General features: G+C 52.6%; 1 protein-coding gene across 1 annotated transcript; it reads right to left on the minus strand.

Moving 5' to 3' along the window:
• Nucleotides 1–4,331: 4,331 nt before the first annotated feature.
• EGR1 (early growth response 1) lies at nucleotides 4,332–7,358 on the minus strand. Its single transcript, XM_075441786.1, has 2 exons — nucleotides 6,951–7,358; nucleotides 4,332–6,641 (listed from the first exon to the last, which is right to left on the minus strand). Exons 1-2 carry the CDS (start codon nucleotides 7,183–7,185, stop codon nucleotides 5,341–5,343), a joined length of 1,536 nt encoding a protein of 511 aa, XP_075297901.1. The 5' UTR covers nucleotides 7,186–7,358; the 3' UTR covers nucleotides 4,332–5,340.
• Between the last annotated feature and the right edge of the window lie 4,847 nt (nucleotides 7,359–12,205).

The raw sequence follows: 12,205 nt of genomic DNA on the forward strand, positions 1-12,205 counted from the left end.
TTCTAGAGGCTACTGGGCCACAAATTGAAAAATCTTGAACGGAACAGCCACTTATACCAAAAAGGTCAACAAATACCCTAGCCCTATTTAACAGTTTGCTTTAGAAGGGGCCAAAGACATTCTTCATGAGCCAGCCTTCAACCACTCCACCCAGCTTTAGCCAAACTCCACAACGGTGAGGGTGTGCTTAGGAGCAGCTCCTCTCAGGGCATTTACTGCAGCTCAGATCACCTTCAGTTCCCAGCTACCAGTTTAGAGTCTACAAAGTTATTTTTCTTGGGGTTACTTGCGGTCTTGCTCAGATGCACAAAATCAGTCCCTGTGGCCCAGCTAAATAGCAGTGAAAGCCCCAGAGAAAAGAAATTACCATGATCGCATACCGCTCCACTCCAAAGTCTCCGCTTACAGCTCTCTATTCTCCTTGTTAAGTCTCATCTCTTCAGTCAGCCAGGGCCCATAACCTACTTGGTAAGAGCAATTCACAGTCACAACAGAAATAGCTTTCACAGCTGTGTTTCACCAGTTTTATATGGTTTCTCCAGCAGCATTTCCAGAACAAAACAGGACACAATGCAACAGGCTACACGGCATATCACAGGGGATACTAGGCTCTTTAAGTATGCCCGGGCTAATCTTTATGTCCTTATTTCTACAGGGAAAGAAAAATGAAGAATCCATTTTTCTAGTGTAATTAAAGCACAAAACGACCACCTAGGCAAAGATTGTCCACACTTCCCCACGTGAGCAGCTGCTTATGGAAAGGCTCTACAGAGCAAAAACTTGGGTGGACAAGGGCACTGGACTCTTCAGTACTCCCCAGGTTAAACTGCATCCTACCTATTTTGGAGGCGCGTAGACAGAGCGACTCAGTCCCTGTTAAAGAAACCGTAACGGCAACGAGGAGACGTTAGAGGCCGGCCGGCCTGCCCACCCGCCCTCCGACGGTGCCTAGGAGCGCGAGCACTCAGACCGCAGAGGCCAGGCGCTGCTGCCCGGGGCCGCGCCGCGAGCGGACGTCCGAAAGGCCCCGGGCCCGCCGCTCGGCCCTGGGCGGAGCAGAGACTTCCCTTGCCCGGAGCCGCCCGGCGGGCCGCCCGTGGCGAGTGCGGGGCCCGTGCCTGGCCCCAGCGAGGGGTACGCCAGGGAACCCCCAGGGCGGGAAGGGGAGAGGGTCAGCTCCGCGGCGAGCACCCAGCCGCTCCATGGCGCACCCCCAAGTACGCCTGAGCAGGAAACGCCTTTTTTGGGCTTCGGAAGTGCCATAAAAGGCGCGGAGGAAACGCCAAATATGGTCGGCACGGTTCCGGCCGCCGCGGGAGCGGCGTTTCCGCTTGGCCTTGGCCGCCCCGCGGCGGCGTGACGAGGCCCCGTCCGCCGGCGCGCTCCCGGCGCTGGCGCGGTGCCGCGCGGCCCTGCGGGCGCAGGGGGCGGGGAGTAGCCGGTGCCCTGCGAGCAGCCGCGCGTGTCCCCGCGGTGCCCCCCGAGACCAGCTAGGCTACAGCCAGCGGTGACGCACGGCCTTTGCTGTCGCTAGGGGTCAGATCTGGAGCTAGGCTTTAAATCACAAACAGCTGAGGTTTAATTCAGGCACATGGATTTTCTGCCAGTGACTGGAAAAGCAAGAGCACTTCCTTCCCCCCACCCCTCACACCCCCCCTCCGCGCAGCTTCAGGCTGAGGCTTTTATCTGCACGGAAGGCGAGGGGTTTCCCCAGTCAAAGGCAGCAGCTGCTGTTGCCGTGGGAACAGCCTCCTTGAGACCGACTTGCCCTTCCAATGCGGCCGGGAGCAAACTTTTTAAGAATCAGAAATCCTGTCTTCTTCAGACTGACAGCAAACGAAAACATCTCGCAGAAAATGTACAGTCAATGCTTTCTCAGCCGTGAAATCTGCTTTCATTTTGTGGGTCAAAGGCTATGGAATGAGTGGGATCAAAAGACCCCATGCATTTTCTTTCCTTTATAAGCAGGGATGGCAAACACAAAGCACAGGTCACTGCAGTTTAGACCAAATGCCAAAGCTTAAATTACAAGCACTTTCTAGGAAATTACTCCAAAGGGTATCTGCATGAAAGCGGCCCTGGTTGGCATATGTCAATAGTTTTTACAACTCTTTTTTCCCCCCAAACCAGAGGCTCCACGATACTGGGGTGCTTCCTGCAATGAGCTGCAATTCAGACAAGTGACCCCCCAGCTGGGCAGGAAGTGTCATTTGGCAGCTTGCAGGTCATTACACGCAAGCTACAGTGCACAGGTGCTGAGCCCTTCCCTCAGAACCCTGCTGGCTTGCAGTACTCAACTATACTGCTTTTTGAGTCAGGGTTAACAAGCGGTCAACGGTAACCCAACACACCTGTATCAGTGCCTCTGAACATCCCTGCAGCTGGACACTGCTGCTTGTGGAGTGCCTGTGACAAATGCCCACAGCTGTGGGAGGCTAGAATTCTTCCATATGAAGGGAGACTGCAGCACCCTCGAGTGTAGGCCTAAGGAGGTGACCGGGAGGGCCAGAGGGTTAGGGTGGATTTCTGGAGGCCTCCACAAGTTGAAAGGATCTACCATCACAAACTGGAGATAGCATGGGGCAAGTAGGACTGGAGTTTCTTTGCACTAGAGAGACCTTGCAGATCCCGACATGACATATGGGAGTGGTTCAAAACTTCATCGGGGATGTTCAGGCTTGACATTAGGAAGTGTTTCTTTACTGAGAGGGTGGTCAAGCACTGGAAGAGGCTTCCTGGAGAAGTGGTCAATGCCCTGTGCCTGTCAGTGTTTAAGAGGCGTTTGAACTATGCCCCTAATAGCAAGCGTTAGCTTTCAGTCAGCCCTGAAGTAGTCAGGCAGTTGGACTAGCTGATTGTTGTAGGCCCTAGGTCCCTTCCGCCTGAACTAGTCTGTTCTAAACATCTGAACAGAGGAGTGCCCATATATCAATCAGAATGAGCTTCAGCTGATTCCGACTAGTTATTTTGCTGTTCACTTTGGGAACCAGAGGTGAGAAAAACTTCTGTGGTTAGCTTTACATGTTATTTTCTTCCTTCACTGAAGCATCACATTTGAAGGCCCTTCTTTATTGTCTCTTCTCCCATGAGTGGATTTCTGTGGCTTCTGACATGGGTTACATGCTCAGCCACTGTGAAGCCAAATGTTCAGCTTACCCAGTCAATCTGCCTTGGCTGGAAGCTGGAGCCCCTTGGGTTGAAAAAAGATAGTGTTTTTCTCTGAAAAGGCCCAGCAGGGCCGGCTGCAAAGTCACTGTTAGCAGCTTGCAGACCGCACCTGGCACCTTTAGGCACAAACCAGCACAGAGACAAAGCAACACAGGCCCTTCCCCACAGCTTGTCCCAACCCACTAAGGATGGTCCTGCCTGAGAGATGACAGACTGGGGTTTACCAACTGCTCAGCTGTAAGGTATCTTCCAGAATTGCTGCCATTTGCCAGGGGTGTGCTGCATCCCCAGGAAGAAGGACTAGCCTGGGGGCTTCAACAGATTGCGCTTCCTAGTCAGTGGGGTCGATTCTGGCAAGCAGCAGGGCATGCTGTGTCCAGCAGAGACTGCTTGCCAGTTTACACAATGCCAGGAGCATTCATTGATACCTATATCTGCATACCAGCTCCTCACAACCCTAAACATTCATGATGTGTAGAAAGCCCACCTGAAAGGACTGGCACCAGAACCCTCCTCTGTACCTGCACCACCGGTTCTCGTGGATGCAAACTGCTCTGAATTCACTATGCAGAGAGTTCACATACCCCCTGAAATGTATTTCAAACCACCATGTGAGGAAGTGCTTTCCTCCTATAAATGTTGAAACAGCTGTGCTAAAGGCTATCAGGCCCGTGCACTTAGATGCCCTATGGTGTGTCAAGGAGGACCTAACAGCAGCCCTCAGCTGAGCAGGGCTACCTTCCATCAACCAGCCATTCAGACTGAGTTTATTGTATGCCCACCCTAGAAACTACCCTATTATCTTGCCATCCAGCAAGATTTCTGACTAGCTGTGAATACACAGTTGAGATTCTAATTTCCAGCACTGGGAGAATTGTGAGTTTTTTCCTAAGATTAGCTCACATGTTTCTGGAGAAGCCAGAAAACGGGAATCAACAGGAATCATGGCTACTTGAAAAAAGCAGGTGATGCACCTAATGCAAGGACATGTGTACTTCATCCATGCCTTTGCAAGCAGCTGGACTTAGGGGTGATTGGTCTCCCCTCCTTTCTTGAAGCAGGTATTTCTACCGGGGACAAGCAGCACTTGTTGCTTCCCAGCCACTCAAGGAGTCAGGGTTGCTGCAGCACAGTCTTCCTATGTAGTAACTTAAAGCAAAATGTGGAAGTCCACATAATTTGATATTTTATTTATTTTTTTTTTCTGAAGGGTATTGTACACCAAATAGCCCATTGGCAGGAAAGCGCATTCGATGTGGTTAGAAGCCAAACAGTCACTTTCATTTTAACAAACACAATTACAAAGTAAAAATAAACCACACAATAATGAACCGCATGTTCATAACATACAAAAATTGCTGCCTACTCAGTAGGTAACTACAACATTCCAACTCCTGAATATATATATATATATATATAAAAATTTACATTTTTGTAACAAAAATAGACTTTGAGAGGTGTGGGGTTTTTTTTTTTGCTTACATTCCATCCCCCAGGCCTTTCTCGTGCTCCCCTCCTCACCCATTCCCCGCTCTCTCTTACATTCTTTGAGTAACATACCTTTCACTTTAAGGCAAGATGCAAAGCATCCATTCACACAAATGCATGATGTCAGCAAGGCTTCACAAAAAGGCACCAAGACTTGTAACTTTAAAAACAAAACTTCTGCCACATGTGAGTGTCTTATCAGGTGATATTTACATAGCATCACTCTAACATGCTCAAATACAGTAAGTGCTGTTCCCAAAGAAGTTTGAAATTCATTACAGCATTGTCACTGAAACAGAATTAACATTTACAAAATATGGCCCTGCAAACTCCAAATAATATGGTATGGATATGCAAAGATTTTTCACATCAATAGTACCTAAAGGAAAGCAAAACCATGGCACATGTACAGTTTACATCGGCTACATACTTAATCAAAAGTCCTTGCTTCCTAATAAAAGACTATTGTTTACGGGGAAAGTTATACTGAACTTATATCCACAGTCCATGCAAATTAAGTCATTCAACAGAGGTGGAAAACTTGAAGGGCCGTTGCTTCAGGCAGCTGAAGTTTAAAGAAAGGTTAAATAGCCTTGCAACATATGGTGTTGGGGGAGTAATTGGAGACTCCAAGTCTTATAGTACCAGTGGGAAAGGTGAATTCTCCTGTTCCAGAAGGTAATCTCAGCAAATCTCAATTGTCCTTGGAGAAAAGGCTGATGTCATGTCTGAAAGTGCTGAGGTCACCTGTGAGCCGAAATTGTTGGTGACCCCTGGAGATGAGAAGGAGGTGGCCACTTGGGTCTGAAAAGTGGCAGTGCCAGAGGGGTAAGTGGTTGCTATAGAAGGAGATGGGAATGTGGTATGTGCGGGGGAAGGATAGGAAGAGGGAGCAGGAGAGGAATACACTGTGCGCACTGGCGAGGGGTAACTGGTGACAATGGAGGAAGGGTAGGATGTAGTCACAGAGGATGAGTAGGCAGGAACTGGGGAAGCAGTTGAGACCGGAGCTCCCTTTTCCACTTTCTTGTCCTTCTGCCTAAGGTGAATTTTAGTGTGTCTCTTCCTCTCATCACTTCTGGCAAACTTTCTGCCACAAATGTCACAGGCAAATGGCTTCTCTCCTGTGTGTGTGCGGATGTGCGTTGTCAAGTGGTCGCTCCTGCTGAAGTTCCGCATGCAAATGCGGCATTGGAAAGGTTTCTGTCCTGTGTGGATGCGGATGTGCCGTGTTAGCTCGTCGGACCGTGAGAATCTCCGGTCACAGGACTCCACTGGGCAGGCATAGGGTCGCTCGTGAGGAGGGGTCTTGCTGGGACGGTTTGGGTATTTCCTCATCCTGCTGGGCTTGATCAGCTGGGACTGGTAGTTAGTGTTGAGGGTCTTCAACTCTTGAGCGCCAGTCTGAGTAGCAAATGCCTTAATAGTGGACAGCGGCGTGAGGGAAGGCTGCTGTGCTCTGGTCTCAAGGGCTGGGAAGGGCTTCTGATCAGCTGGAACAAGACTGAGCTCACCCTGTTGCTGAGGAAACAGGTAATCTGGGATCATTGGCACCTGAAAGTTGGTTTTAGCAGTCGGATAAGCTGGAGGTGGATACTGGATGGAAGCTCCAGAGGGGTTGGGAAAGGACTGGGTCTGTGGTTCAGGGAAAATGTCAGAGCTGGAATTGGGAAAAGTTGGTGCAGCCGAATAAATTGGACTGTTCTCGCCTGCTTGGACAGAACAGCTCAGAGAGGGGCTCTGCGAGGAGGAGGAGGACGGTGATGATGAAGAAGGCGTAGAGGTGGGAGGTGCATTAGCCATGCCCACCAGCCCGCTGACGAGGCTGAAGAGGGGCTCTGGCCATAAAGTATTGCTACTGTTGGGGGCCGGCTCTAGGGAGAAGCGCCCTGTGTAGGTTATCGGTGGCAGTCGCGTTGTTTGGTTGGGATAACTGGTTTCTGGCAGGGTTTTTTCGTTGTTCAGGGAGATCTCGGGAAAAGTGTCTGAAAAGAGAGGAATAGCGATTACTTCCAGCAGCCACTACAGCTGCTCCCGGTGCTTCGCGGGCCATCCCCACACAGCGCAGCCCCAGATCCTTACTTCTGGTTAATTAACAATTGAGCGTAACATATTGCAACGCTCTGGCAGGTCTCCAGCAGCAGCTAGCCCGGAGCGGCTGACGCACGCAGGAGAATCCCCCCGCGCAGCCGTCGGGACACGGGCGCCGCTGCAGCGCGGGGTTCCCGCAGGCGCCGCTGCCCCCGCGTCGGACCGGGACTCCCCGCCCGCCCGGGCGAGGCCAGCGCGCTTACCTGCCGCGAGGTGCTCGAAGTGCTGCTCCCCGGGCTCCCCGGCGGCGCCGAAGCCCGCGCTCTCGGGCGCCCCGGGAGGGGCAAGGAACTGCGGGCCCCCACCGCTGAGCAGCATCATCTCCTCCAGCTTAGGGTAGTGGGTGTCCATGGCGGGGGGCGAGTGCGGGAAGGCGCCGAAGGGGTCGGAGATCTGCAGCGGGGGCAGGAGCTGCATCTCTGCCTTGGCCGCGGCCATGAGGGCGCCGGGCTCGTGCTCTGACGGCTGGTGGCGCCGCCGCCGCGGGCCCGGCGGACGGGCCGGCTGCGGCGAGGCGGCCGTCGCCTGCTGCGTGCCCTGCGCCGCGGTCGCCCCGGCGCTGCCCGCTGAAAGTGCTCGGATCCCCGCCCGCCCGTCCGGGCCTCCCCCCGGCTCTACCCGCTGGAAGCGCTCGGCTCCCCGCCCGCCCCAGAGCCGCCTCTATATATCGGGTCCCACCGGCCGCAGCCCGCCCCGGCCCTGACGTACATGGCCATATATGGAAAGCAGGAAGCCCTTATATGGTTGCGGGCTGGAGGACCCTGCCTGGCGTCAGCGTCTGGCACCGGGGAAAGCCGGGCCGTGGGGGCCCCGCCCGCCCCGTGCTGGGAGCCCCGCGCCCGCTGTGGGCCTGTCCCCCGCCATGGGCAGCGCCGCCGCAGCGCTGCCGCAGCGCCGCCGGCCCCGGGGCGCGGGGTCCCCGGCCCCCGTCCGCCCCGGCCAGCCCGCCGGAAGCCCCCGCCGCACTTGCCATATTAGGAAACGACCTTATAAGTCTCGGTTCCGGCGGAGGCTTCCCGCTCCTTATATGGTGATTCCGGCCCCGGGTGGGGGAGCGCGGGGAGCCCGGGCGTGGGAGCCAGGTTGCCGCTGGGCCGCGCGCCCGCCCCCGGACCGCGGGAGCGCGCGGAGGCCCCGGGCCGCGGGAGCGCGAGGCCGCTGCCCGCGCAGGCAGCACGGCGGTCTCGGAGAGCGCCCCAGAGACTCCAACGCCGCCGCCGCAGTTTCGCGGGCAGAGCTCCCGCTCACCCCCACCCCGTTTGCTCGGCTCGCGCTACTCGCCTCCCCTCGTCTCCGCGGAGGGGCCGCGTGCCGGCGGCTCACGGTCAGCGGCGTCACGCGCCCGGCAGCCTCGATGCGGAGGAGCTTTCTGGGCGCTTGACAGCGCGCCGCGGGCGGGGGCGGCCTGCCGCGAACGAGGGGAATCTCCGGGATCCCGGAGGGCTGCCTGGAGCGGAGGAGCTCTGCCCGCAGCACCAGACCGGGGAAGACCGGGGCTCTGTGCGCCTCTCACGCAGCGGAGAATGGGGCACTGCTAAAACCAGCACGGCCGCACCCTCCATTGACTTCGGCGCGACGGAAAGTCACAGCGCTCGGGACTGCTCTCGCGCCCTTAGGGCTGTCCCTTGAGGCAGCCGCAGCTCCTTCATGCCTGCGCTCCCCGCGGACACGGAGTGCTCCCAGCACCGGCTCCGCACGGAACTGGCGGCTGCGCACGGTGTGGCCGGGAGCCCCGGCTCCCCGCCCGAGGCAGCACGCACAGCGCGGAGCCGCAGGAGAGCGCTTCCCGGGCCGGAGGGAGCCTCCCACGCTATAAATAGGCGCTCGACGCGGCCACCGCCCCGCCTCGCCCGGGCGGCCCCGCTGCCGGCGCGCTGCGGCGCGGGGCTCCCCTGGCACCAGGCCAGACGGCACCGGCGACGCAGTGCTGCCGCAGTGCGCGTGCGCGGCTTTCGCGACGAGGGCTTCCCCGCAGTGCGCGGGGCTCCGTGGGCGGCGCCGGGAGCAGCAGCAAAGGGCCCAGCGGCTGCGCGGCGCTGGCGGGGGTGCCGATTCGCCGTTGCCCGCGTCTCCGTGCTCTGCCGCGGACGGCCTTCCCTTCGCCGCAGAGACGGAGGGAAATGACAGCCGCCTTTCTTCCTGCTTACGGCGCGGTCTCCCGGCCGGCGCCGCTCGCAAGGGCTCGCTGAGGACATCGCCCGCATCCGAGCAGGGGCCCGCAGCGTCCACGCCTCGCGGTCGGCTGCAGAGCTGGCCTTTCCCTGCGGAGATCCTGGCGCAAAGCTGGGCCAAGCACCCCAGCTGCCAGGCAGTTTTCTTTTGCTGTGGGAAGGCAGTTGTATAAATCACAGTACTAGGCTCTGCCGCCTTTGTGATTTATATTCAAGCTGCGAGCAACGGCAGGGCTCTGTCTGCCCAATACTATAGAAGATTTAAACCTCTGTCATGTGTACTGTTTTAACTGACTTCCTATATTTAGGGCTGTTTCTTGTCAGTAACACTGTGCAGTGCCTCCCACGCTGATGCATTTCCACCCTAAAATCGGTTATGGATTGCAGCCCCAGAATGCCTCCAGGAAAAATGTAGAAAGCTCCCGCTTATCTGCAGCCTGTATTACTCAATGGCAGCTAATACCCATCTGTTCTTTGGTACTTACTCTTTATAGAGAGAAATCATACTGTTTTTCAAATGTCAGTGCACTAGGCCAAAGCTCTATTTTGAAAATGTGATTAGATGCTTTTCCTTTTTTAACAAATTCAAATATGTGCTGCAGGTTTTGAGAAGTCCCATACATAATAATTACAGTTCTAGCCTCTGATTTCCACCAACCTGTCACAGTCTGGAGCCCTGCTGGAAAGGGCAGAGTAGCAGAACTTGACGTTTTTCTACAGACACTGTACTTTGTTTTGGCTCCTGAGCATCTTGCTGACATTGCAGGAGCCATTGCATCCTCCTTTCCCTCTTTTCTTTTTTTCCCTTCTCTTTCAAGACCAGAAGAAACTTCATTTCAACTTGTGCCTGATTTCCAGAGAATGTAACTCATACACCCTGTATATGTTAGACCAAATATACCTTTTTAACTGAAGTACATAATTCAGAAAAGCTTTTCTTTTCCAAAAATCTGAAAACATGAAGACATGGAAAAGCTATTGCTTGCTTTCTTTTCATTTACCTTAATTTTTATTCATGTAATTCTAATCTAACGAATCATATAAGAGAAAGCAAGAGACCTGCTTCAGAGTTGCAGACAGACCCATGTTAACTAGCTTGAGCTGCCCATAAATTATGGTAATAAAGACTGTTTTGCAACACATCCTCCACCATTCCAGTGAGGCTTCCCGCCTTCAGTGAAGTACTGGAGAGGCAGCAATGTACATAGATGACTTAGACACTGAGCTAAGAAATCGCCGGCTGTCATTCATACACTGGAACAGACAACATCCAAACTCATGTTCTGCATTCAATTTTCTCTTTTTGAATACAACATTACATTTGCAGGAACTACATTAAAGGAGTTAGGTTTTTACTACTGAAAAACCAAGATCTGTTTAGTTCATCCAGCCAGTCATTTGATAAACTGAGGGATGTTGTGGTCAAACTGGAAGTTGTGAATGAAAGTGAGTGGAGCCTCCAGCTATTGAAATAACGTATCTGTGTTTTGTTTTCGACATAGCATAATTTGAATGTCCAAATAATTTGCTACTATAGATCAGTATTTTAAAAATAATATCTTTCCAAAATGGCAGTATTTTAATAAATTTGTAACACTTAGTGCTCCTAGTGAAAGCACAAAAGTGTAAGACTTTGCCACTGAATCAGTCGCAATTTTATTTGAAAGTTTAATAATTTTGTTTGTGATTGTCTAATCAATAAACATGCACGATACTCTGAGTCTCCTTGAAAGTCCATCGTCATCAAGTATACTACTTGTCTCTCAATACATTTCAGTGAGAGGAATGCTATTCCAAGGACACAGAATATTATGGGGTAAGGGAAAGAAAAGACAGAATGGCGTGTGAAGATCCACGAATAAACCACTCATCTCAAGTCACTGGAAAATGCCAGTCTCTGCTTCAAGTTTACAGAACAGTACAAAAAATCTACACTAGTAGATTTGTCCCTTTTTTTTTGTAATTTGACGCGGTAATACTAGAGTTCTCTATTTTCTGACTCACAGATAATTTTTTTCAGCAACATTTCTTTTCTGCACTGAAACAAGTAATTATTGACAACACAGTTGCATGAATACTGCTGTGGCAGTGGTATCAGCCAATTTGACAGACTAAAATTCCCCATTTAATAACAAAATTTATTGAAAGGCTCAAATTTTTTCTACATATTTTGTGAAACACTTTTTCTCTCTTTTGCTCTAGAATGTATCATATCAGCACATGGATTAGCCAATTGTTTTAAGATTTTTGCATGCAAGTTACCTGTGACAGTTTGCTTAAAAATACCTGTTCGTAATAGATGTCTTCTATCATAGAATGGTTTGGGTTGGCAGAGACATAATAGATCATCCAGTTCCAATGCCCCTGCCATGGTCAGGGACCCCTTCCACTAGACCAGGTTGCTCCAAGCCCCATCTACCCTGGCCTTGAACACTCCCAGGGAGGAGGCAGCCACAGCTTCTGCGGGCAACCTGTGCCGGGGCCTCGCCACCCGCATAATAAAGAACTTCTTCCTTATATCTATTCTAAATCTACTCTCTTTCAGTTTAAAGCCATTGCCCCTTGTCTCATCACTACATGCCCTTGTAAAAAGTCCCTCTCCGGCTTTCTTATAAGCCCCCTTCCAGTACTGGAATGCTCCTCTAAGGTCTCACCGGAGCTTTCTCTTCTCCAGGCTGAACAGCCCAACTCTCTCAGCCTTTCCTCATAGCAGGGGTGTTCCAGCCCTCAGATCATTGTTGTGGCCTCCTCCGCTCCAACAGCTCCATGACTGTCCTGTGCCGAGAGCTCCAGAGCTGGATGCAGGACTCCTGGTGGGGTGTCACCAGAGTGGAGTAGAGGGGCAGAATCCCCTCCCTCAACATGGTGGCTACACTGCTTTGGATGCAGCCCAGCATATGGTTTACCTTCTGGGCCACGAGTGCACATTGTTGGCTCATGTCCAGCTTTTCCTCCACCAGTACCCCCAAGTCCTTCCTGGCTGTTCACGGCTCTGAGCAACTTGATCTAGTTGAAGACGTCCCTTCTCATTGCAGGGGGGGTTGGACTAGATGACCTTTAAAGGTCCCTTCCAACCCAAACCTTGCTATGAGTCTATGATTCTATGATAATAGTCTAGAAAGCATCATGCTTTGAGAAACAACTTCCACCTGCTTCTTTGCAAATTCACAGCAAACATATTCATGGGGCTTTTAAGCCTTTTCTGCATTGTATCAATAATTTATTAGCTTCAGCTAGTGATGGACCCGTACCATGATTAGGATGTCTTTTGCATCAGTGTATTTAAA

This window comes from Opisthocomus hoazin, chromosome 22, assembly GCF_030867145.1.
Source record: "Opisthocomus hoazin isolate bOpiHoa1 chromosome 22, bOpiHoa1.hap1, whole genome shotgun sequence".
NCBI classification, from domain to species: Eukaryota; Metazoa; Chordata; class Aves; order Opisthocomiformes; family Opisthocomidae; genus Opisthocomus; species Opisthocomus hoazin.

Excerpts from the sequence above, each read along its gene's own strand:
- EGR1 (XM_075441786.1), bottom strand. The coding sequence starts at position 7,185 with ATGGCCGCGGCCAAGGCAGAGATGCAGCTCCTGCCCCCGCTGCAGATC. Across the intron at positions 6,642-6,950 it reads CTTCGAGCACCTCGCGGCAG|ACACTTTTCCCGAGATCTCC; the intron begins GTAAGCGCGCTG and ends CTCTCTTTTCAG.